The sequence below is a fragment of the Podarcis filfolensis genome (assembly GCF_964270895.1).
Source record: "Podarcis filfolensis genome assembly, chromosome: 4".
Lineage (NCBI taxonomy): Eukaryota > Metazoa > Chordata > Lepidosauria > Squamata > Lacertidae > Podarcis > Podarcis filfolensis.
In genome coordinates this window covers 33,043,925-33,069,576 of record NC_139607.1, presented here as the reverse complement: position 1 = coordinate 33,069,576, position 25,652 = coordinate 33,043,925, and the positions used below count along the sequence as shown (strand labels likewise).

Sequence of the window (25,652 nt, the reverse complement as noted above, 5' to 3'; positions counted from 1 at the left end):
TTCACAGCCAATCACATTTGGAGTGGGAGTGGCCCAGGCTTTCAGGAATGTATATAAGCAGTTTCTTTGCCCCAGTTTCCCAGTTATGTAGTTCAATAAAGGTTCTTGCTGTTATCACCATGTCTTGCCTCATGGGAACCCACCTACACTTCAGAAAGCCACAGACTTCCCATCCTTGATATAGTGGGATGGTTCCAAACAATACACCCCCTCATTTTTAATCTGAGCAGTAAGAGTGGTAAAGGTAAAGGTAAAGGGACCCTTGACCATTAGGTCCAGTCGTGACCGACTCTGGAGTTGCGGCGCTCATCTCGCTTTATTGGCCGAGGGAGCCGGCGTACACCTTCCGGGTCATGTGGCCAGCATGACTAAGCCACTTCTGGCAAACCAGAGCAGTGCATGGAAACGCTGTTTACCTTCCCTTCAGAGCGGTACCTATTTATCTACTTTGATGTGCTTTCAAACTACTAGGTTGGCAGGAGTAGGGACCGAGCAATGGGAGCTCACCCCGTCAAGGGGATTCGAACTGCTGACCTTCTGATCGGCAAGTCCTAGGTTCTGTGGTTTAACCCACAGAGCCACTCTACCACATCTGATGAACTAACCGGAATACAGTCCATACTCCATTCAGATATAATAAATGCAGCAGCTAATATTTAATTTGGTTAATTGCTGATACACACGCACGCACACACTAGCCCAGTTATCCAGAAGGAAGATTAAAACCCTTAGTATTTGCTAATGATATGTATTGTGCCCAATATTTGTGTGTGTTGGTACCTTTCCTTCTTAACCTTCGCTTTTCTATTTTCATTATGGATATATGAATGCATTGGAAGCAGCAGGCTATTTCCTTGTTCTGTATCATTGCTGTGTAAGCACAGTGAGATGCAATTGCCCTAGTTACATAGAGCAGTTGGCAGCTACACCGGCATTGTTTCCTTTATGCTGCAGCAGAAAGGTGCTTCTGACAAATTGCTCCCCAAAATATTTTCGATCCCGTATTATTGAATAAACATACTAGAGCTGCCAGTTGCTGAGATGGCCTAAATCTGCAAAACTCGATTGAGTGCTTTGAGGCATGCATGCTGAAGGCCTAAAGAACAAGAATATTAGCTAGAGATCAGAGGCCTTGAAGGAGCAGAGCAAGCAGAGTGAATGCCTGACCCCAAACACCTCAGATGAGCAGCCGTGTGCTTTTCTGCGGAGAACAGTTCAATGGGAAGGGCAAGGGAACAATTCCTACCTGTTATAGGAGGCTCAGGAGAACTACACCCGCACAAATGGGAAAAGAAAAGATGGGGAAACATGTATTGGTTGGTGTGCAAGGATAAGGGTGACTTGGACATCTGTTCATATCTCTCCTGCAGGTTTAATGTCTTGCTGGCTCAGATTTTGAGGTCTAAAGTAGTACTTTCAGGAGAGGAAAGAGCCCCAAACCTCTTAAAAGTGCTGCCATGGATATTAGAGAAAAATAGATTTGCTATTATGATCCCAGAAGTCTCTCTGCTCATGCTTAATGCATCATTCCATTTTGTTAAAATGAACCTTGGAACATTCTTTGCTTCTTAAACAACTTGCCTAGTCAACATAGATATTTATTTATCTGCAATTCACTTGTTTTATTCCTATCCCTGGAAGAGTAAGGAAAGACTTTTAAGGAGCTTAAGTATTGTCAATAAGACTGCTTGCTAGCATGATCACATAGCGACAATAATTTTATATCTTCAAGGCTGTTACGGTAAGCATCACAAATAAGAAACTCATTCCTGACCTAAAGTGAAGCATTTTGTTTTGAACCTTGTTTCTAAACTAATTGTTTAGAAAATGCTGGCATGTATGTGATAAATGGAACTTTACATGGTGCGTTATGCATGATGATCCAATATATTTTTTTTAAAAAAAGAGAGAGATTCTGGCTTATCTATATCATATAATTTCAAGGTTATAAAATTTAGAGCCAGTTCAGACAAAAATTGAGGAAACCATTGACACCTTAGCACCCCCCTCCAATCATCTTGGCTTCTTCCCTTTTCCTTTTTTAGGAAAGACTTTTAGGTTAGGGTTTTTCCTAATCCTTCTTAAAGCAATCCCAGCCAATCAGGGATCGCATGATGAATGTGGTGGTGTCACAATACTGCACAGATGTTCAGATTTGGCTACATGGTAATGCTACCAAAGGCAAACAAATTCAATTTAGAAGTTGAGGGCTTCCCCCACCATATTCTTAAATTCATATACAAATACGCTGCTCAGCAGAAAACATTATTCAGACTTCTTGCTCAAGAACACAGTTCTTACTTACAGATTACAGCGGTACCTCGGGTTACAGACGCTTCAGGTTACAGACGCTTCAGGTTACAAGCTCTGCTAACCCAGAAATAGTACCTCAGGTTAAGAACTTTGCTTCAGGATGAGAACAGAAATCGTGTGGCGGCAGTGGTAGGCCCCATTAGCTAAAGTGGTACCTCAGGTTAAGAACAGTTTCAGGTTAAGAACGGATCTCCAGAACAAATTAAGTTCTTAACCCGAGGTACCACTGTACTGTTCTTTTAGCTTATCATTTGTTGTTGTTTTTTGCAGGGGCATACATGCAATTTCAATAGAAAAGCTGACTAGTGTATTCCAAAGCAGGACACAAGTTGGTGCTAGAAATATGAACAACTGTATATTGACTTCATTCTGCAGTGGAATACTTTGAATAAAGCTGGTCAAGTTTGTTTATAACAGATGAGAACTCTGCCTGCTTGCCTCCACATTTCCCTGTGGAGGTCTGAAGAAGAGACACTTTCTGCGGTTGGACGTCCTGTTGTGGAGAGTCATTCAAGTTGCCAACTTGCACTTAACTTGGTGAAATATACTCAGAGTCGCAAAGTGATTTCAGGCTCTTTATTCAGCTCATAGTGGTGAGGAGGAATGAATGAAAGTCCCCTCAAAGTATCTGCTTTATATACATTATTTACACAATGGGCTGCACATGATTGGCTAATTCCGGAATTCTACTGTAAGCCAACCAGGTTGTGGATTCACTTCTATCTGGAGCATGATTGGGTGGTTCCTGCCAACCAATCATACTGCTGCATTGTTCTAGGACCAATCAGACTGCTGCATTCTGAATCCTATTGTTCTAGGACCAATCAGACTGCTGCCTTTTGAATCCTATTGTTCTAGGACCAATCAGACTGCTGCAGTTTGGATCCTATTCAACTCAGTACATAACACCCCTCCCCTCTAAGTTCCAGTCCTGCCCGGGAGGTCGCATTCATAGTCCTCGAGGTACGCCGGCGGCCTACGTGTGCGTTGCGGCCTGGGGTGTTCCCTGGTCCGGGGTTCAGGTTCTGGCTCGTGTTCCAAGGATGCTGGCTGTGATAGGGCTGTTTGGTCTGGCGCAACCGGCTCGCTCTGTCGTGGTTCTGGTTCCGGTGTCCTTTCGGCCTCACGGGTCCCCTCTGTATTTACTGATTCTGCCTCTCCTGCTTGCCCCTGCTGCTCTATGGGCCTCACTGCCCCACTGTTCCCTGACCTGTCCTCTTCCTCCTGGTTTTCTCCCGGGAATCGTCGCCGTATCTGGTCACAGTGGCGGCGCCAGCATTGCCCCCCATCTGTTAGCACCTCGTACGACACGGGGCCAGTGACCCTGGTGACTGTGGCGGGTACCCATGCAGGGCCTGCCCCAAAATTCTTTGCGTACACTGGGTCCTGGGCCTCGAAGGTCCGGGGGTTCCTGCCTTTCCCCACCACTAGCTCATCCTGAGCTCTATCGGGGTGAAGGCGGTCCAATCTGATTGCAAGGCGCCGACCCATTAGTAGTTCAGCGGGGCTCCGGCCAGTCGTTGAGCTGGGGGTGCTGTGCTGTGCTAGAAGGAATGTGGCAAGGCGGTACTCCCAATCCCCTTGCGTCATGCGGCGAAGGGTGTCCTTGGTGGTCCGCACCATGCGTTCTGCTTGGCCATTGGTGGCAGGGTGGAATGGCGCCGAACGGATGTGGCGGATGGCGTTCTGCGCTGTGAAGGTTTGGAATTCTCCTGACGTAAATGCAGTCCCGTTGTCTGAGACGAGAGTGTCAGGGAGCCCGTGGGTTGCAAACAGCCTGCGTAGTACCCGGATGGCTGCGGACGTAGAAGTGGACGGTACCAGTGCGACTTCCAGCCATTTGGTGTAGGAGTCCACCACTATGAAGAATGTTTTCCCCTGAAAGGGGCCAGCGAAGTCCACATGCAGGCGTGACCATGGTGCTCGGGCGGACTCCCAGGACTGGACTGGGGCCCTTGGGGGATCTGGGCGGGATTCTTGGCAGGCCTGGCAGTGTTTGACCCAGGCCTCTATCTCTCCGTCGATCCCCGGCCACCACACATAACTCCTGGCAAGGGCCTTCATTCTTACTACCCCTGGGTGTGTCTCGTGTAGGGCTGTGAGGACCCTTTTGCGGAGGGGCTGGGGAACAACGACCCTGCTTCCCCATAACAGGCACCCCTTGTGGGCCGACAGTTCATGTCTGCGGGTTGTGTAACCGGCGAATTCTGGCCCGGGGCTGCTGCTGGGCCATCCCCTCCACACCCAGTCCAGGACCCGGGAGATGACCCTATCTTTCTTGGAATGGTGTGCAACTTCTTGTGCCTGAATGGGGCGGTCAGGAAGCAGCTCCAGGCTCATAACCTCTTGTGCAGGTGCTGGGTCAGGGCCTGTTTCCGGTAGTGGTAGCCTGCTGAGGGCATCTGCATGGCCCATCGCCTTCCCAGGGCGGTGAATCAGTGCATACTGGTAGCTGGCAAGGAAAATTGACCACCTGAGGACGCGAGGAGACAGCACTTGGGGGGTCTGCTTTTCGGGGGCAAACAAGCCAAGCAACGGCTTGTGGTCAGTCACCACGGTGAAGGGCCGCCCGTACAAGAAATCATGGAATTTTTTTACTCCCTTCACGACTGCCAGACCCTCCTTGTCGATTTGCGAGTAGTTCCGCTCGGTTGCGTTGAGTGTCTGGGAAAAGTATGCCACCGGTACCTCTCTTCCATCCGGGAGTTGGTGTCCCAGGACAGCGCCAATGCCATAGGGCGAGGCGTCGCATGCTAGCACCACTGGCAGCCTCTCGTCGAAGTGTGCCAAGACCGAGTTTGAGACCAGCAAGTCCTTGACTGCCTGGAATGCGGCCTCCTGGCGCTGGCCCCACACCCAAGGGGCCCGCTTGTCCAGGAGTCTGTGTAGGGGCTCCGCTACCGCCGCCTTGTGGGGAAGGAAGGAATGGTAAAAGTTCAATAGTCCCAAGAAGGCCTGAAGTTCAGTCTTGTTCTTGGGTGCTGGGGCATCACAAATGGCCCGTACCTTGTCCCCAGTCGGGTGAACCCCTTCTGCGTCCACCATAAATCCCAGAAAGTCCACCTGAGGCACTCCTAGTAGACATTTTTCACGCTTCACCTTGAGACCCGCCGTCTGGAAACGGTGCAGAACGGTGCGGAGGCGGTCCTCAAACTCCTCTGGTGTGGGCCCGGCAATCAACACATCATCGAAGAAGGGGGTGACACCAGGAATCCCTTTAAGGAGAGAGTCCATTAGATTCTGTAATATGCCTGGTGCCACGCTGACACCGAATTGCAGCCGCTTTACCCTGAACGCTCCTCTGTGCGTCACAATCGTCTGTGCCTCTGCTGTGGCCTCATCTACTGGCAGCTGTTGATATGCTTGGGCCAAGTCCAGCTTGCCAAAAATTTTCGACCCAGCCAGGGTGGCAAGGACATGGCTGACCACTGGCACTGGGTATGCATGGGCCGTGAGGGCCTTGTTTATGGTACATTTGTAGTCTGCGCAGATGCGGACCGAACCATTAGGCTTGACGGGTGTGACGATTGGGGTTTCCCAGGGGGCATTAGGCACCGGCTCCAGCACTCCTTGCTCCACGAGTCGGTCCAATTCCTCGTCTATACGGGGTTTCAGAGCGAATGGGACCCGGCGGGCCTTGAGCCTGACTGGTCGTACTGTGGGGTCAAGCTGTAGAGCAATGGGGGGGCCCGTATACTGTCCCAATTTCCCATCGAAAACCCCCGGAAATTCCTTGCATATGGCGTCCACGTCCACTTGTAAGCTTGTGTGGTTCACCCCGGTGACGGCTAGCCCCAGTGGTCCAAACCATGCCAATCCCAGTAAGCTAATGTAGGGGCCCTTGACCACAAGCAAGTCCAGTTGCCGCGTCCGCCCTCGGTATTGCACCCTGAAGGTCCCCACCCCCATTGTGGGGACCTTACGTTTCTGGAAGTCCCGGAGGGTGAATGGGGCCGGCCTGAGTTTGGGACCCCCAGTAGGACACAGTTTCCTTAAGGTCCTTGCCGAGATTATGGATAGAGTTGAACCCGTGTCAAGCTCCATGCGGCATGGGGCCCCCTCTATCTGTACCTCTACATAAATTTTCTCTACGTTGGGGTGGGGCAACTGGTATACCTGGAAGTCCGTGAGCTCCGTCGAGTTGCCTTGGTGTGTTGGGCCCCGGGACCTGGGGCTCTTGGATTGGTCATCTGATGCCTGGCGTCGGGTGGGCCGAGCTCGACACACCCGGGCGATGTGTCCCAATTTTCTGCACTGTCTGCACTCTGCGTTGCGGAAACGGCAGGTCCTCCTCTCGTGACTTTCCCCGCAGCTTGCGCAGTTCCCTCCTTCTCGTCGAGGCAGCTGTGGTATGTGGGCTGCTTGAGTGCGCTGCTGTACTCGGTGCACCTCCTCCTTGTCAGATCCTGAGTCGTCGGTGAGGTCTTTGTGGTGGACCCTCGGTTGGGACGGCTGGCTCGGCCGTGCCTCTTGCGTCGACCTCTCGGCAGCTTCCGTTGCCAGGGCCTCCTCCAGAGCGACCTGGAACGTTAGGTCCTTCTTAGCGTAGAGGCGTCGTTGCAGCTTCTCATCCTTCAGGCCACCGACGAGGCGGTCACGAAGCATGTTCTCCAGCTCTGAGAAGCTGCAGAACCGGGCAGCTTGGCGGAGAGAGGTCACAAACCCAGTTATGGTTTCCCCAGGGGCTTGCCGCTTTGCGTAGAAGGCATTTCGACAAGCCACCACTGAGGGCTGTGGCGAAAAGTGCCCCTTCAGCTGTTCCATTATTGTTTTGTATGGAACAGTAGCAACGTCTTCAGGCGCAAGGAGAGCCCGGGCGATTTCAAACGTCTCCTCTCCGCAGACGCTGAAGAATATTGCCCTCTTCTTGGCATCTTCTTCATCGGTGACCCCTTTGGCTTCTAGGAGGAAGGTGAAACGGGAGGCGTATGCTTCCCAGTCTCCAGATGCTGGGTTGAATGGCGAGAAGCTGCTGTCGGTTGCCATTCTGAGTTCCTTGTGTCCCGGAGCTGAAGCCTGGATACACGGTGCGAGGCAGCGGTGCGGCAGGTGGCGGTGCTGCGGTGCTGTGTGTGGCAGTCAGCTCAGCGGGATCCCACCTTCGTCACCAGTGAAATATACTCAGAGTCGCAAAGTGATTTCAGGCTCTTTATTCAGCTCATAGTGGTGAGGAGGAATGAATGAAAGTCCCCTCAAAGTATCTGCTTTATATACATTATTTACACAATGGGCTGCACATGATTGGCTAATTCCGGAATTCTACTGTAAGCCAACCAGGTTGTGGATTCACTTCTATCTGGAGCATGATTGGGTGGTTCCTGCCAACCAATCATACTGCTGCATTGTTCTAGGACCAATCAGACTGCTGCATTCTGAATCCTATTGTTCTAGGACCAATCAGACTGCTGCCTTTTGAATCCTATTGTTCTAGGACCAATCAGACTGCTGCAGTTTGGATCCTATTCAACTCAGTACATAACACTTGGAAATTAAAAAAATGTGGATGTGCAACCCCTTTTTTGCCACATCTCACTTAAACTGCAGATGCTCCGTTGGCTTTTTAAATTTCCCTAGCTTTTGTCACAGGGTTGCAATGCTATGTCAGATGAAAATTGCTGTGAGGGTCATGGGGACAGCAAACGTGTGCAAGTCAAGGTCTGACCATGGCTAGTTTGCTAAGCTGTTAAAAGCACAGAATCCATAAAAGTCTAAGCACCAAAGGGTGGTGGTTGTTGTTGGGGGGGGGGAAATGCTCTAAGTGCTACAGTTTATTAATAAAATTGCATTCCCCTCTCCCAGTGTGAGCTCTGCACGGCATTGTGTCAATTTGCCAAGATGACTTAGTTGTTTAAGGACAAGCGCTTCTGGACTTTTAAAGGATTAATGTAATGGTTCCTCATTTTGGGTGCCTCTTTTAGTAACCATAATTTTAATCTTATTTGGAAAAGATTAAGTCAGCCTTGTATTTAATATACTGCATGCAGTTGTAGTTCACATAATGACATTTGTAAAATAAATACGTTAAATGTGGGGAAAAAAACCCATACAATTATAATAAAAGCAGATGCTTAAATATATGATAGGGAACCTTCACATAAAGTGAAGGCAAGTAACTCTATAACTCTATAACTCTATACAGTAACTCTGTAATTTTAATATATGGCTGCATACACCCCACACATTTAAAACATTTCTTTCCCCAAAGAATCCTTTGTATGACTTAAACTCTGTCTGCTGGCCTTACAAGTTTGTGATTAATAGAATTATACCCGCATCTCGTAATCTTTCTCTGTGAAACTCTTCTCCATTGTTTCTTTTCTTTTTTTCAGATGCTGTTTAAGATTCCTAAAAGTTTCTGGGCTTTTCATCTTTGTAGTTGTATGCTCTGTAAGTACTGGGTCTCCAAAGTTTCAGAGTAATTTGGTGGGACTTACCAAAGTTGAATCTGATAATACAATGGGGCATACAGCAAAAACGTTGCAGTGTGCTCTTGCTATAGTCAGTCAGCAGTGCCCATCTCTGTGATACTCCATTCAATTCCCCCTTTCCACCCACTCTTCCATTCCATTCTTCCCTGCCCTAGTGGGCATGCTCAGTTCCCATTGGTCTGTGCTTGAGTTTCTCCTTAGGGTTCTCCCCCCCCCTACATCTGCAAAACTTGGGGTTTCCCCAAGCCTGTAAATGTTCTCTTTTGTGCATGGTTGGTGCTGTTTTGGCTATTCAAAGGCATCTGCACTCATCCTGAACATTGGAAGTAGGACCATGATTTTAAATAGGATATACCATGTCATATGAAACCTAGGAGCATGCCCATCTGTTCTTCACACTCCCAGTTGATGCTGGAAAAGTGTTCCTTTACCAATGCAGTGCCCTTTCCCCTTGGCTTTCAGATCTCTCTGAACCGATGCAAGTTAAGATTAACCACACAGAAGAATTGGATGTCTCAATTCCCCTAAAGGCAGACAACCTAAAATGGAGGTACCAAATGTGATGCCCTCCAGATGTTGTTGAACTCCAATTCCCCTCCCCCCCAGCCAAGATGACCAACAATGAGGGATCATGGGAGTTGTAGTCCAACATCATCTGAAGGGCACTGTGTTGGTTAACCCTGGTCTGAAACATCCTTTTAGCTCTTTCCCCCTAATTTATATCTTTCCAAACATCTGGTTTGGACTAGGGGATAGGGATGACAAGCTAAATTAGGCTGAAACATCCAGCAAGGGTAAAGCTATGGTGACTTGGGTGGAATATACACACACATTAAAAAACCTGTTGTGAAAATGGGTTGTTGGTTTTTTTAAAAAAAAGTTTTGAAAAATACATTGACTTTGCCATAGCTCACTTCGCCATCTAGTGTCATATTTGTATATTGTGCTTTACAACACACTTGAAACGTTTTATTTGCAGCTGTATAGCTGAATCCCTGGTACAGGACGGTACAACTGATTAATTTAAAATGCATTTCAAAAGACTGAACTGCTAGATTCAACTGATACTTTATTAGATGTGTAAGTTAAGATAAATTTTCAAGTGACACAAGAGATTAGTTGCAAGCCAGTTCAGATAAGAATTACAAATACAAAAAAAAAAAATCTGTATATAAAATGCAATGTATAGTTCCCTCTGCTTTTCCTTTAAACATAGCATTAGGAACTTTATACAGATAATATCAAAATGGCTTTTCTAACTTCCTGTACTTTAATGTTACTAAGGGATTATAAAGGAAGGGAGAAAATGAGATCTGGGAGTGTTTTCATGCACGACACTGAAATCCACTTTGCTTTTCCGGATTCTGTCATTTGAACATAAAAACTTTATTGGCTAGAATATATAAAAATGACTATCCTCTGCTTTTAATCCCTTGTTCGTAAGACTCATGTGTGAACTCAAGAGTGTGTATGCAAGAGGCTCAAAGGTGCTCTTAATGTTATATAGAAAGTTAACTAACAATGATGATAAAAGTAAATAATGTGTGCAATCCTTCATTCATATGCCAATTTGGTATGCATGGGTTGCACTTCTGTTCAGAACAGACCCACTGAAATTAACAGACCTAATTTAGTTCTATCTATTTATTTCAATAGGTCTTCTCTGTGTATGACTAATATTGGATACAATCTTGTAAGTTTGGGATGTAAGGCTAAGCAACAGGACCCTGACTTTAGGAGTTTATAATAAAAGCAACAACTCCTTTTTGCAGGTCTTAACTTTTTTAGAGGCAGATTGTTTAACAGTTCGGCAGTTTCCCACATAACCTTTTAATGTGCCCTCAGATTTTATTTAGCATTCACCCTGAAAATGGAGCACCTTGGCAGATGCTGGCTGTGTCACCTATGGACGTCTACAGTATCCTTTACCAATTACTTTTGTTGTTGTTTTTAAAACAAAACGGTGGAGCAGCTTAGTAAAGAATCACTGACAGTAGGCTGATTTCAAGATGGTTGATACGAAATGGCTGACTCGTTGCTTGCTAAATTAAATCCTGACAGTGATTTATTTCTTGTGAGGCCCTGACGCTGCCTCGTGGGACCGCTTCTAAACCAGCAAATTAATTCATTTGCAAATCTGTTTCCCAAGTTTGCTATCCAAGTGATAATGAAGACTGCAAAGGTCTGTTTTTTCTGTTATATCTCCTTTAGATGCCTCCTGCATCTCTGTGGGAAAGTAAAGTGGGTGAAAACTGAAGTGAAATTCCAGAAGTGTAAATTTTGTGAGGTTGTTTGTAAGTGTGGGTGAGAGCAACGAAACAAATGGGAACAGCATGCAGTTTTTGTCTATGCTTATGTAACACTGGTTATTTTATCTTGAACAATGCTTTCCACCAGTTTTCTTGGGACAGATGTTAAGCTAACCAGAATCCTATGAACGATGCTCCTGAATAGGCTACTCTCACATCAGGCACAAGATTTACATGGCTACAGTCTCTGCATATGGGTTGACTACTGGTAGCAGGGCTGCCATTGCTAAGTCGTGGCGGGTGATGGGGAAAAAGAAGAGAGTTTGTGCACATCCCGGAGGCTGAACAGTTATGGGGAACTGGGACAGCCAAGCCATGAAACACATGTGTTGCATCTGTGTAGTGACTTCTAATGATTTGATTGGAATACTGGCTCCCCCCCCCCCCTTGGCTGCTGGATCCAGTGACTTGGATGTGTGGTCAACATGGCACTGTAAAGTTTATCCCTCTTCCTCCTTGCCCCTTCACTCACTAATTAGCAATGGCAACCTGCCAGTCTGATAGGAATCTGAGCAGGCTGTGGTGGGGCTGGTGCAGGACCCAAATCCAGTTTCGACATGTGAAAGGGCAAGTTCATAAGCATACTGAATGTCTTCATTTTGAACAAAAGTGTTTTGTAAAGTTAGGCCCACAGGGGACAGGCTTCCTCTCGATACAGTGATCTATACTGAGTTTTGCTGTCTTCCACCCTACCTTGTGTTCCCCATAGAGTTTGAGGATCTGACGCATCCCTCCATCGGAGCCAACTCCTAGGGGTTGAGGTCCCTTCACCCTCTCATGAAATATTTGAGGTCCAACCCCCACTAACGGGCTTTGCCATTCAAATGGTGTTCATGTGCCATGCTTTAGTGATTGATTATGTGTTGTGGAGCTTACCTGCCCCACCCCCAATATTCATGTTGGCATCCCAGCATTCCTCTATGCTAAACCAACAGTTTCTTTCACTCATAACTAATCCTCTCCATACATACTTTTAATGTTATTGTTTCTCCCTCTTCTTCTGTTTTGTGAATCAGTGTGGTTGGGTAGTTGAATTGAGGAAGCCAATATCCTTGTGCTACATAAAAGAATAAGGGACGCGGATGGCACTGTGGGTTAAACCACAGAGCCTAGGACTTGCCAATCAGAAGGTTGGCGGTTCGAATCCCCACCACAGGATGAGCTCCTGTTGCTCAGTCCCTGTTCCTGTCAACCTAGCAGTTCAAAAGCACATCAAAGTGCAAGTAGATAAATAGGTACCACTCTGGCGGGAAGGTAAATGGCATTTCCGTGCGCTGCTCTGGTTTGCCAGAAGCGGCTTAGTCATGCTGGCCACATGACCTGGAAGCTGTACGCCGGCTCCCTCGGCCAATAAAGCGAGATGAGCGCCGCAACCCCAGAGTCAGCCACGACTGGACCTAATGGTCAGGGGTCCCTTTACCTTTACATAAAGGAATGGTGAGAATAATTCAGAGAGGTGGAACCGCCAAAGTGTCTTATGACACCTTAAAGACTAACATGGCTTGTGGGCTTCCCACAGGGATCTGATTGGCCACTGTGAGAACAGGATGCTGGATCAGGTAGGCCCTTGACCTGATCCAGCAGGCTCTTCTTATGTTCTTATATGGATGCTCTACGACATGTTATTATGGCATAAGCATCCAGGGACTACTGTAATAAAGTTTGTTAATGGTGTCAACAAACCACTTCATTGCTTTAGCTGCAACTGGCCAACATAGCTACCGCTCTCGAAATGGTTACATACAGAGAAACGTGTTGGCCGAACATTTTTAAAAAATGTTTGCTAATCACTGTTCTGTTTTTAACCGAGAGTGATCTTCTGGAACATTTCCCTTCAGCCAACATCACTGTGGGAGATGGTCCATTTGTGCCATGATTAATCTGGCACGGCATCAAATCACCTTGTTCTCTTCCTCTCCTCCCTCCCCCCACTATTATCAATCTTCATTGATTTGCCATCCCTTTAATGCATGCTTGGTCCTCTGTGCTGAGGTGGCTTGGCTGCTGCTCTCCAATGTGAAGCCAGCCAGCCACGCCTCCTCCGACTCTGGCCTACAAATGCTACCTTGAACCGATGGGAATTTTCCATGTCTATTAAGATTTTGCTCTGAATCTATTTTGGTCACAAATGCATTTGAGTTCCACCTTGGCAGTGATTCAAATTAAATAGCTTTAGTGTAATTTTCTGAAATGGCGAGGTTGCTGTTGTTCCTCTTTTCATCTGTGACTTATTGGCTTAAAAGCTCAAAGACTTTATGATGGGAAGTGTTTGGTTCCAGTGTGCACAATTGCAAGAAAACGCTTTTACTGGACAGAGAGCTTGCGCTAGGAGTGTTATTTGCAAAGTATTTTTGGACAGATCAATCCAAGTATCTATGCTGAACATGAAGCACCAGTAACTGAGAAAGGAAGCATCTCTGAGAATTGGAAGGAGATCCAAATTCTCCCCTTTAGTCAAGAGCAGATTTTCCCTCATATAGGACCACCAGGATATAATCACCTGATAATTCTCAGTGATCTCGGGGCTGGTAGATTTAAAATCACCACCAGTGCCTCAAATGCTTTGGGCAAATGAATTAGAGGAGACTGTAAAATATCTCTGCTTTCTGCCATAATGAAAGCAATTTTTAGTTTTATTGGCTTGTTCGGAATTACTTGGTCTACTTTCCTATCCATTACCGCACTTCCTTTCATGCTGTGTCCCTAATAACTTCTGCTCTAATCTATGCTAAATTATAATATTTTATGCAGGCAAATGGAGGACCGAGGGCTGGAACAAGCCAAATTGCCATATTAGAAATAGACTCTCTGAAAAGAGAAGGTAATAAGGATTCTTGTTTGTTCATAACGCCTGACTGTATGTGCAGACTTACGGACTTGTTTGCAGGGTTAGGGATTCTGCTTTTTGCAGTCTGTATGTTAAGCAAATAAATGCTAGCCTTCAGGGATGGGGCTGTTTGTTCCACTTCTATATGCACTCAGTGAACCTACCTTGATTGTCTGAAAAGCCCTCCTGTACACAATCACCAAGCACAGTGATGCATGCATAGGTTGTATCCAGCCCTTCAGCCGAATATGTCAAAGTAAAGGTGCAAGGACACCATGTAGGATCCTGTTCCCTCCCTCCATGTGTGAAGGTCTGAGAGGTGATTAAATATCTTGGGGTTATAAGGAAGCAGGACAATGGGGAATGCAAAGGTTATGTCCCATAGTGTCATGAATGCAAAACAATACATCATTCACCTTTCTCTGTGCAAACCCTGCAAGAATAATTGTGCAGAAATACAGTATACTGAAAAGAAATAATTAGAGGTGTGGGAGAATTTGCATACGTATTTACACACAGAGATTGATGCTTTTGCATGAGCCACTTGCATGTGGAACCTAGTTAAGCTTGTCTAGGCTTGCCATACGTCAGGAATTTTCCTGACATGTCCTGGTTTCCGGGTGTAAAAATGGCGCCGGGGGAATTTTGCCGAAGTGGCAAAATGCCAGGGGAAACCTGGATGTATGGAAAAGCTCAACAATTTTGCAGGTATCAGGAATTTAACTTTTTGAACTATGGCAACCCGAAGCTTGTCTCATTTACCACTTAACCAAAAGGCCTACTGGTTAAGCATTTCAAAGTAGGTCTGCAAAGGACAGACCATTTTATATGTGTTACAAGGTAAGAGCTTTCAGCTCACTCTGTATTGACCACTTTGTTTTATATGCGTAAGACATTGTAAAAATGAAGTTTGCTTTTCCTTCTGTAATTTTAAGTTTCCTTTGTTATGGTTTCTGAACATGGCATTTGTGTAATTACAGGGTATATTTTAGTCATATTGTGAAAAAGGAAGCGGCTGTAATTATGTGCACCTGAAGCTTTTTGCAGATACAAATTATTGGCTGTACTCATAAAACTGGCTACAGGCTGTCAAAGTGTCCCAGGCCATTAGGTTAATTAATATAGGCCAGTGAACCATTCTGAAGCACAATTCAAAGTTGAGATAGGATTTGAACCGTGGAGTCTCCAACTCATCTGGCCCTGGAAAATGTAGCAATTATTCCTACCCCTCTTAAATATTGCAAGATTAAACTTTTATAGTGGACAGTTTTTCAAAATGGGTATAATTATTACTGCCTGGCTGCATTCTTAATCTTTTTTTTATATAGCAATTCAATTTTTCAGAATGAAAATACATGACTACATCTACATAATACATTTAAAGTGCATAGCTTTATATAAGATGTGTGTGCATTATATATGCTTTAAATATACAGTCTAATTCTGTGCTCCACACTCCTCTGGTGGTACTTTTAAACAGATTTTGTTGAATATAATGGAAAAGAGGTGGCATAAAAAAATGATAATAACAGAATGATTTCCCACCATATTATTGTACAAATAAGGACTCAGTGAAATTCAGACAGGACTGTTTGGAATTTATTGCTTTACTAATTTTCTCACCCAGGCTAACATCATGGTGTTTCATAGTGGATATTGTTTTGATCTTTTTTGACTTGAAGAAGCAAAATAAATAGCTTGAAAACTTTAAAAAGCATCACTTACCAGCAATATAGCTCAATAAGGAAGAGACTGTTTTAAATTGTTTTTTGTCTTATTTAGGCAACTTTGGGACATGCATCATGAGACTCCACTCCACACAGCTGGTGGTTTTATTTTTGACATTTATATCCCACTTTTCACTCTCAGGAGCTTAAGGCCATGTTGGCTGGGACTGGTGGGAGCTGGAGTTTGGGATGTTGGAGAATTCTGACAAAAATGGAAATGGGAGAGGAAATTGCCAGTGTTCACCTACTTGTCTCATGTCTGGGATAGAAATGAATCTGGAGAATACGAGTAGTGTTCACAGACCCTCCAAGTGTCCCTATTTTCCAGGGATGTCCCTGATTTAGAAAAGCTGTCCCAGTTTCTGATCTGATCCCGGAATGTTCCACTTTTCTGTAAGATGTCCCTATTTCATTGGAGATATGTTGGAGGGTATGGAGTTATCCAACCCCCAAGCCACCTGAAGGCAATCCTGTATAGGGATTTTAAAAAAATGTTTAATGTTTTATGATGTTTTTATACATGTCGGAAGCTGCCTGCAGTGGCTGGGGCAACCCAGTGAGATGTGTGGGGTATAAATAGTAAAATTATCATTATGGAATGGGACATCCCTATTTTGATTGGAGAAATGTTGGAGGGTATGTGTTCACTGTCATTGCTTATAATCTGCAAATGATACATAATTATATTCCCACCCCCGAATCTGCATTGCTTTTGATTTGCATTGAAATGGATGGGGTGGAACTATGCAATTACATACCGTATTTTTCGCCCCATAGGACGCACTTTTTCCCCTCCAAAAATGAAGGGGAAATGTGTGTGCGTCCTATGGGGCGAATGCAGGCTTTCACTGAAGCCTGGAGAGCGAGAGGCATCGGTGTGCACCGACCCCTCTCGCTCTCCAGGCTTCAGGAAGCTATCCGCAAACCTTGCGCGCCCGGGGGGAGTTCCCGTGGGCTCACAAGGCTTGCGGGCAGCACCCTGCAGCCTGAAGCACTGGGCGCCCCGTGCTTCGGGCGGGTGTGCGCAAGCCTTGTGCGCCCGGCGGGAGGTCCCACCGGGCGTGCGAGGCTTGGGGCGGCAGCCTGCCGCCCAAAGCACGGGGAGCCCTCCGGAGTGCTTGGGGCGGCAGCCACAGCTGGGGGGGGGAGAAATAATTTTTTTTATTCACCCCCCCCAAACGAGGTGCGTCCTATGGGCCGGTGCGCCCTATAGGATGAAAAATACGGTAATTTACTGAATCAGTTATGGAAATTACATAAGGTATGTAATTTTACCACAACAGACAGCAAGACAAATAGCGTAGTTTTTGAAGGAAGATGAATTGCAGCGGAATGGAAGCAGTGCTGCAAGTAACAAACATTGGACGAAACTGAAAATGATCCCTCCAAATTATCTCTAGTTGGATTCCAATAACACGAGAACCAGGCTGCAAACACATGCTTTAAATGTTTATATCCAATCATCAAGGATTGGTCAATAAGGTTTGGCATAGCATGTTTTTATATAGGCCTTTTAGGATGTTCTTATTTTGAATCCTTTGAAACGAGAGCTCTTTGGTTTTTCAACCTCTTAGCTACATAGGTATTCAAGCCATGTTGAATTAGTTGGCATTACTGTAGAATGCTGGCACTGCTGTTGTTTTTAATTGTGGCATCATGGATGAGATAATCCCCCAAAGGCTCTTCCCTTCAGAGACAAAATTGCAGTCCTTAACTGTCTTGCCAACAGCTATGAACTTCAGCAATATTCGCGATTCTGCCCTTCTAAAGGTAGAACTGGCAGGGCCCTTTGTGGCAGATGTGGCTGGTCGGCAACCAGAGGATTACGTTGTAGTTCAGATAGGACAGGTAGAAGACTCTGGTCCAAGAAGGAGACGTCAGCAGCAGGTAAAGTTCAAATACCCTGGACTGCTTTCATTTTATGGTTATAAGACAAAAGGAAATCTTTCTTATTTCACTATTATGTTTAAACTCCCTTTGCAAGACAGTGCAGAGCAGGTTAAAATCTATATCTATTTCAGAGGAAGGTTTGTGTGTTCTGCATCCAAGGTTTGTTTGTTTTTTGCTTACTAATCATGGACTGCTTGCATGAAACAAATCATGATCCCTGGTTTGGAGAGAATTCTAAGCCAGGGGTCATGGTTCTGTTTCTCCCACACACAAGCGAGGAGGAGTCAGTGGCGTAGCAGGGGTCGCACAGAGGCAGTTGCCCCAGGTGCAAGATTGTTAGGGGCGCAAAATTGCAACACCCAGCGCTGCCTCTGTGTGCTTCTGTTGAAAATGGCTTCTCCGTGCAGACCAGGAAGTAGCTTCTCCAGACAACGTAACAACTCTTCTTCTTTTATCTCTGTGGCTGCAATCTCCTGGGTGATGTGGATGCTGTTTGGTAGTTGAATGTGCATGCACACCCTGTCCATTTCCCTCCCAACCACCTTCTGTGTGCCCCTGGACACTGGCAACCCACGCTATGTCACTGGGAGGAGCAACGTAGCTGAGATTAGCACATTTGCAACAAGCCATTAACTATGGTCACATCTGCACACGATATGCCTAAAGCCCTCCTATGGCCATTTGCCAGCCATGGCTTCCCCCAACAGATCCTGGGAACTATACCTCATCACCATTGCTGTACCTCATCACCATATTTGGCTTTGTTAAGATGTTGTCCTCCAGCCTAGTTCACTTCCAGGCTTGGGAAAAAGTTACTTAGATGGTGTCAAGTTAAAACAGAGGAGGTCAGGGTTCATTCCTCTCCCCTGCACGCTGCTTTTGATATAAAAGGTAGACCTCACCCATGTTTTATAGAGCAGCAAGAAAACAGATGTTTAATGAACACGCATAAGTGTTTGGCCCTTTGACATACTGTACCTTGTATCTCCCTTTGTGCTAACAATAATCCTTGTGATAGAACAAAAAGCTGAATAACACCCAGTGGTTGAAAAGTTCTCCAAAAGTGTCCATTTATAAAGAATCTCCCCCATCAAATTAGCAACTCGTAAAAATACATTGTGGTAGTGGAAATCAAGCAACAGCATTGATCTCTAACTTATTCATGCTATGTCTTTTCTTTTTTTGCAGATCTTATACAATTGGACCCTGCCTTTAAATCTGAGAAAAAATGAACAAGTTATTGTGTCACGAACTTTTGAGATGTTAAGCAGGTTGGTTTGTGAATCCAGAAAAAAAACCACTTGATTTTTTTTTTAATGTTCATTTACTTGGTGCTCAAATCATGGAAACAGTGGGGGATATCCAATTGTGGATCCCTGCTTGCACAATGGACTTCCTCATGTAGCAATCTGTTCTGCACCCCCAAAATCTGTTTTGGAGAGTTGAGGGGGGAATCATCATCCAGAGTAGATTGTAAGAAGTGTGAGATGTTGAGGAAGAGAGGTACGGAAGGGAAATCTCATTGCATCTCACAGAGTGACATTGGATTTCACCCATGGGTCTTGCCTTTCACTTTTGCATAATACTACTGCACAGCCATAATAGCCCATCCAATCATATGTACAGCAACTTTTCAGAGCAGGCTTCCTCAACCTCGGCCCTCCAGATGTTTTGAGACTACAATTCCCACCATCCCTGACCACTGGTCCTGCTAGCTAGGGATCATGGGAGTTGTAGGTCACAAACATCTGGAGGGCCAAGGTTGAGGAAGCCTGCTTCAGAGGGAATTCAGTCCAGGTAACCAGTTGTAGCAGAACCCTGTCTTATGGGACCTTTCCTCCACTGTTCTTCCTCTTGGGAAGAAGATTTGCCACCCAGGCACCTTCTTCTATTTCCCTAACCCAATAATAGCAAATGCTTCAGGTAAGAGAAAAAGAAAAGAAATCTATCTTCATGAGTGATGCTTAAAGTGTATGTATGTGTTTGCATTTTCTATATGACTTCTATCCCACATTTGTGACTTTCAGAAGTTTTGTGTTCTGGACTAAGAGGTGTTTGCATCGTTTGTGAAAGTGAACTAAATCAAATTCTTAATATTTTATGATCTCAGTTTAAGTCATGATGTTGCCTGTAATAGCTTTGAGAAAGCTATCTGAAAGTAAAGTGTAAAAAAAATATGATAATGCTTTCTAGCATTTCCACTTCGTTCTGTCAAATAGTGTTGTTTTTTTTTTTTAAATATCTTTCAGCAGTAAAGAAACATCCATAAGTATTCAAGCTTTTCTCCAGGAATTGGAAACCGTTCCTCTTTCCATGACTCATCAATATCTTCATGCAAATGTAGAGGCTCAAGTCACAATTGCTTCAGTCATTTTAGCAGGTGTTTATGTGCTCATCATATTTGAGGTAAGAATATTTTTTTTAATATAAAAAAACTCCAAATAGTCGAGATGAGAAATAGGAATAGAATTGTTTTGAATAGTTAATGTATTTCAGAAATACCAAGAAGAAAACTTGCCTGTCAGTTCGTTGCTACTAAGCACATCTACTGCGTTGTATCGGGCTCAGTCAATTTTCATCGTAGCTCCAATTCAATTCCAGTAACCATTCAGTTTTTAAATCCGCCATTTCTATGGGATTTGAAACTTGAATGTAATATCAGGTCTCAATTCCATGACAAATTATACTCAACTTAAAAAGCATTGATTGAGTCCCGGCATAATCCCACACATCTTTGACAGGAACACAGTGACTAAATGAGAATTTGCTTAAACACCTCTGCCTGCTTATAGTCACACTGGAATCTGTTTTGGTTTTAGCGCTGTGGTCTAAACCACAGAGCCGAGGGCTTGCCGATCAGAAGGTTGCCAGTTCGAATCCCCGCAACGGGATGAGCTCCTGTTGCTCAGTCCCAGCTCCTGCCAACCTAGCAGTTCGAAAGCACGTCTAAGTGCAAGTAGATAAAGAGGTACCACTCTGGCAGGAAGGTAAACGGCGTTTCCATGTGCTGCTCTGGTTTTCCAGAAGCAGCTTAGTCATGCTGGCCACATGACCTGGAAGCTGTACGCAGGATCCCTCGGCCTATAGAGCGAGATGAGCGCCGCAACCCCAGAGTCGTCCACAACTGGACCTAATGGTCAGGGGTCCTTTACCTTTACCTTTTATGGATCAGAAGGGTGTCAAAGTTGTAGTGCAAGTCCGTGAGGAGAGCAACCGAAGGTACCTGCCTCAAGAAACCATGTTGCTTGTGCCTTCCCTCTCTGCTCATAGCATGTCATAATCTACTTGATGTAGGGAGCTATGGCTTTCCTCTGGTACCTGCATGAGGCTTGAAGCTGAGGTATCCAGAGCACAGATTTCCATTTTGAACACTTTTCCATCAAGGCAGGACAAGTAGATCAGGGATAGCCAACATGGTGACCTCCAGAAATTGTGGGACTACAAATCCCATCATCCCAACCAGCATGACCAATGCACAGATACTATTTAATGATTTAAGTACTGCTATAACATAAGGAGAAGAATATTGAAGCAGTTCACAGCAGTAATACATAATGCATGCCATAAAAACTATACAAAAAAGAGGGCAAAAACGGACACCATTTAACCATTGTGGATTATGGGAATTGTAGTCCCATAACTCAGTTAGCTCAGTTGGTTAGAGTGTGGTGCTGATAATGCCAAGGCCATGAGTTTGGTTCCCATACGGGCGACCTCTGTATTCCTCCATTGTAGGGGTTTGAACCAGATGACCCTTGGGGTCTCTTCCAATGCCACAATTTGATGATATTGAGGGCACCATGTTGGCCAGCCCTGCAGTACAGCATAAGAGGAGGCTTGACTAGGCTTTTAGGAAGCTATGTGAAGATGAACTACCCATCAGTATCTGGGAAACAACTGTGGGAGAAGGCTTGTGTCTTGCTTGTGGGCTTCTCCTAGGACTGAGGAACCTCTGGCTCTTCCTATATTGTTGGAATACAACTCCCATCATCACTGATCATTGGCCATGTTGTCCGAGGCTGATGGGAAGTGGAGTCCAACAACGTCTGGAGGGATGCTGGTTCCCTATCCCTGCTGTGGATGTTTGAATATCTGCTACGGTGTATAGGATGCTGCATCTGGCGGGGGCTGCCTTTTTGTTTCATTACCACAATAAGGGGTAGATCTTCTACTAAATACACCTACGGGCCGAAATGAAATAAATGGGTAGCTGGCCAGAATCTGCCGAAATTGCCCCCCTGAACAGTAGTGAAGCAGCGCCTGGTTTCTTTTTTGGTTTCAAAATTAAAATCTCCTCCTTCAACTCTGTACAGTACAGTGGTACCTCGGGTTACAGATGCTTCAGGTTACAGATGTTTCAGGTTACAGACTCTGCTAACCCAGAAATAGTACCTCAGGTTAAGAACTTTGCTTCAGGATGAGAACAGAAATCGTGTGGCAGTGGTGCAGCGGCGGCAGCAGGAGGCCCCATTAGCCTAAAGTGGTGCTTCAGGTTAAGAACAGTTTCAGGTTAAGAACGGACCTCCAGAACAAATTAAGTTCTTAACCCAAGGTACCATCCTTCACCTTATATCAATTAACCCCCAGCTTCTATCAGCTTCTATCAGCAAAAGGACACTGGAAGCTGACGGAAGACCTCTCAAACCTTCCTCCCTTCCTCCCTTTTCCTGCACCACCAAAGAAACATATTGAGAATCAGTGCTTGCTGATGAGGTAAGCAGGAGAAAGCTGCAGATATTCCCACATTCATCCATCGGTCCTATAAATTAGGTAGAAACACTTGGGGACAACTGGCTTTCTAATTGGAAGACAACTACCCAACATGGTTCTCACCAGAAAGATATGTAAGGAGTTGGGTATCTTGCCAGATATGCCACTTAGCCCCCCGGGACCCGGAAAGAGACAAAGTAAAATTATAAACTATTTCCCTAAGAGAGAGGAATGCTTGAGCGAACAAATTGAACTAATTATTGACGAAGTCACTCCTCCCCCCCCTACTTATCTCGAATGGTCGCATTACCTCAAAGAGCTTCAACAAAACTCTGGAAATACAAATTCCCCAAGAAGCTTGGCGCAAGAGCTAGCTCTAGCGGAGAAACTTGAGGAAAATATTTCTGTCACCTGTAATCAGCGGCCCCTGGCAGAATTAACAACACGCCACCAAGACCAGGCGCCCACTTCTAAATATACTCAAACTGAACCGAGTGATGGCCATTTTCAGGCCCACCTCCAAGATATAAATATAGACCTTTTCAACATAAAAAATTACTTGTCAATAACAAATGGGTTATTGCTGACCCTTGTGGAAAATTTTATTCCCCAACCAAAAGAGACAACAGCAACTGATGCACCCCAAGTGCATAAACCAGATGAGCTTGTGAACAACCCAGATGAACCTGTGAAGATGAGACAAGCAGTAACAACCAAGAAATTGCAAAAAAATAGACCAAAAGCCAGGGAAAAGAAAACTAAGAATATTAAAGCATCAAGGAAAGTAAAGATAAGCCGACATAAACAATGGCAGAAATTATTTAATCTACTCCCATCGGACTCAAACAAATCTGCTGCACGAGATAAAAAAGAGAAAGGCAGGAAGGGGAAAAAGAAGTCATCGCCACAGCTAATGGCCAAGATGGCATCTCCGAGCCATAGTTCAGAACTAAATGGGAGGATGGAAGCAACGTCCCACAGCTCTGGTAACAGTTCACTCAGTGAGCTAGAATCTGGGAGAGAAGTGGTCCCCAACAATGAAGGCAGCAAACCGCTTAGCAAACAGAGAAATGGGGACGATGCAATGCCCAATCGCAATGACAACATTATACAAGATGGGCAAGCCTCTACTCAGGCAAGATGTTGGAACTTGACTTTAAATCCCCAAAAATTGGTATTTACAAACTTCCCAAAATCAAAGGGCTTCCTTTCAGGGAAAGAGCGAAGAATGAGCTCCTTGAACATTCTGAATGATATATTGCCAGGAGCAGTAAAGCCTTATGACATTACTTCTGTAGATTATTTGCATCACGATGGTTGCTCAATGAGAGCAATGATTACATTTAGAGATCAGAACCTGGCCAGGTTTATCTACAGATCAAGATATATATTCTTAAAGGCCCAGATAAAAATTCTCAGATTTTTTGAAAACAAGGCTCCACCGAATCCCCTTCTGGAAACTAAACATGCAAACCATAGTAAGGAGAAACAACCTCCCAGAACCTGGCCCGGTCTCCAGAAACAAGAGCCTCAAAAACTAAAAAGGAAAGATGCTCACCTGCAAGATCTGCGATTTCAAGAGAATGAAGATGAGGACTTTTTTTCCGTGGAAGAAAATACCTTAATTAGGCAATTTTGCCATTTTCCATCTCCAATACAAACTGAAATATTAGAAAGACTAGATTTGCTAAGAGTTAAGCTGGCTGGGAGAGATATAAATAAGGAAATTAATGTGGACGCCCACAATAAGGACCAGACTTCCTATAATTTGAACCATATACAAGAACAAAACCCAGCGGCCTGTCGGCCACATTACCTTCAGACAATGGCTGAGATTAACCTACCTCCAATCAAGGAAGCCCAGCACACTGAAGAGAACACTACACCACCTCCAACAAGGAGAACCATCCCCAAGGTGAACTCACCAGGCTCTTGGGACAAGCTGAGGTACCTAGACGAGGCAGAATTAGGCCATAATCAGGTACCGGAAGAATACTTACGGAAAGAGACTTTAAAGGCCCGGTGACCTCTAATGTCAGTATTCAACACTTAACAGCCGAAACTATAGAACACTTGGCTAGTTTGCCATGTATGGAGAGTAATGGGCCGGCTCGTATAAGAGTAATCCCTAAAAGCACCTTGGGAAATAATTGACAAAGATCAGACCAGAGGCAAACACCAGCCGGCTCTCTATCTCCGCGGAAATTCGACATCATTAGGTATAAACAGACTCAATCCTTACCCACAAATCAAGAAAAAGCAGTTCCTTCCTTTAAAGATGCATCCAATCCTTCCCAGAGCCTCAAAATTGTCTCCTGGAATGTTAACGGCTGGGCGACAAAGCGAATGGATCCTGAGGCAATAAACTTCATCTCCTCTTTTGATATTGTGTGCCTTCAAGAGACCTGGTCCCAACAAAGTATCGCTCTCCCTAATTATTGCTCCTTTAGCTCCTGTGCTCGTAAACTAACCAACAGGGGTCGCCCCCAAGTTGGCCTCGCCTGTCTTATTTCAACCAACTTATCCCTCACTATTTGCGAGGAAATTAAATCTTCCCCTTACTTTCTCACTATAAAGATCCATCTTCCAAAGACCAAAAGCCCATGGTTGATAACTACAGTATATCTGCCCCCAGTAATCAATGATTTCGACCGCAATGAAAGGTGGTCTGAACTTTCGTCTTGGCTCCATGACCTCCAAATAACTAACCCAGGACTTCCCCAAATCCTCTTAGGTGACTTTAATGCAAGAATAGGTCCTAACGACGATGATATATTATCTCCCGCAGCACTCTTGGACAATCCCCTGCAGCCCCCCTGGGGAAACAGATGCTCTCTTGATCCTGTAACAAATGCGTCGGGGAGGCTGATGGCCCAATTGGCCATGGAAAATGATCTTTGCATTGCGAATGGTAACATCACTCCCTTGTCCTCGCAGCAGTTAACGTGCATCACTTCCCGGGGAACCAGTGTGGTCGACTATATTTTATTGTCGCCGGAGCTATTCTCAATTTCTACAAAAATGGAAGTGGCTGAATACTTTGGTGGTGACCACCTCCCATTGACTCTATTGTTAAACCTAATAGAGCCATTTTCAGCCCCCTCAAACTATAGTTCCACGGCACAAAGTCACCCAGTATACAAAACAAAGAAATGGACAAGCCTCAGTTCCTCTCTAGCCCTGGACATACAAAAATCATTTGATATGTCTGCTGTTCTTTCTGACCCAATTCTGCCCGCTGACCAATATCGGAAATTAATTGATGCTTTCTCAACAACTTTCACAACCACCACCTCGCCTATCCACCAACGCCTCTTCTCTGAATCACCTTGGTTTGACAAGGAATGTAAAGCCCTCAGAAGGCGAATTAGGAAAATGGTCAGAATCATCAAATTTTCCAACGACCCCCAAACCCGTGTAAAGCTCATAGATATTAAAAGGACATACA

General features: G+C 45.1%; 1 protein-coding gene across 2 annotated transcripts in view; it reads left to right on the top strand.

Moving 5' to 3' along the window:
• The window catches only part of OCA2 (OCA2 melanosomal transmembrane protein), a 167,703-nt gene that overhangs the window by 33,322 nt on the left and 108,729 nt on the right, over window positions 1-25,652 (top strand). The window contains exons 5-9 of one of the 2 annotated variants that reach the window (XM_083610613.1): window positions 8,643-8,700; window positions 10,587-10,659; window positions 17,334-17,491; window positions 18,683-18,765; window positions 19,747-19,900. In XM_083610613.1, the coding sequence (XP_083466739.1) occupies window positions 8,643-8,700; window positions 10,587-10,659; window positions 17,334-17,491; window positions 18,683-18,765; window positions 19,747-19,900 (526 nt within the window). Of the gene's footprint in view, window positions 1-8,642; window positions 8,701-10,586; window positions 10,660-17,333; window positions 17,492-18,682; window positions 18,766-19,743; window positions 19,901-25,652 lie in introns of both variants that reach the window. The other variant, XM_083610612.1, reaches the window with a different exon arrangement.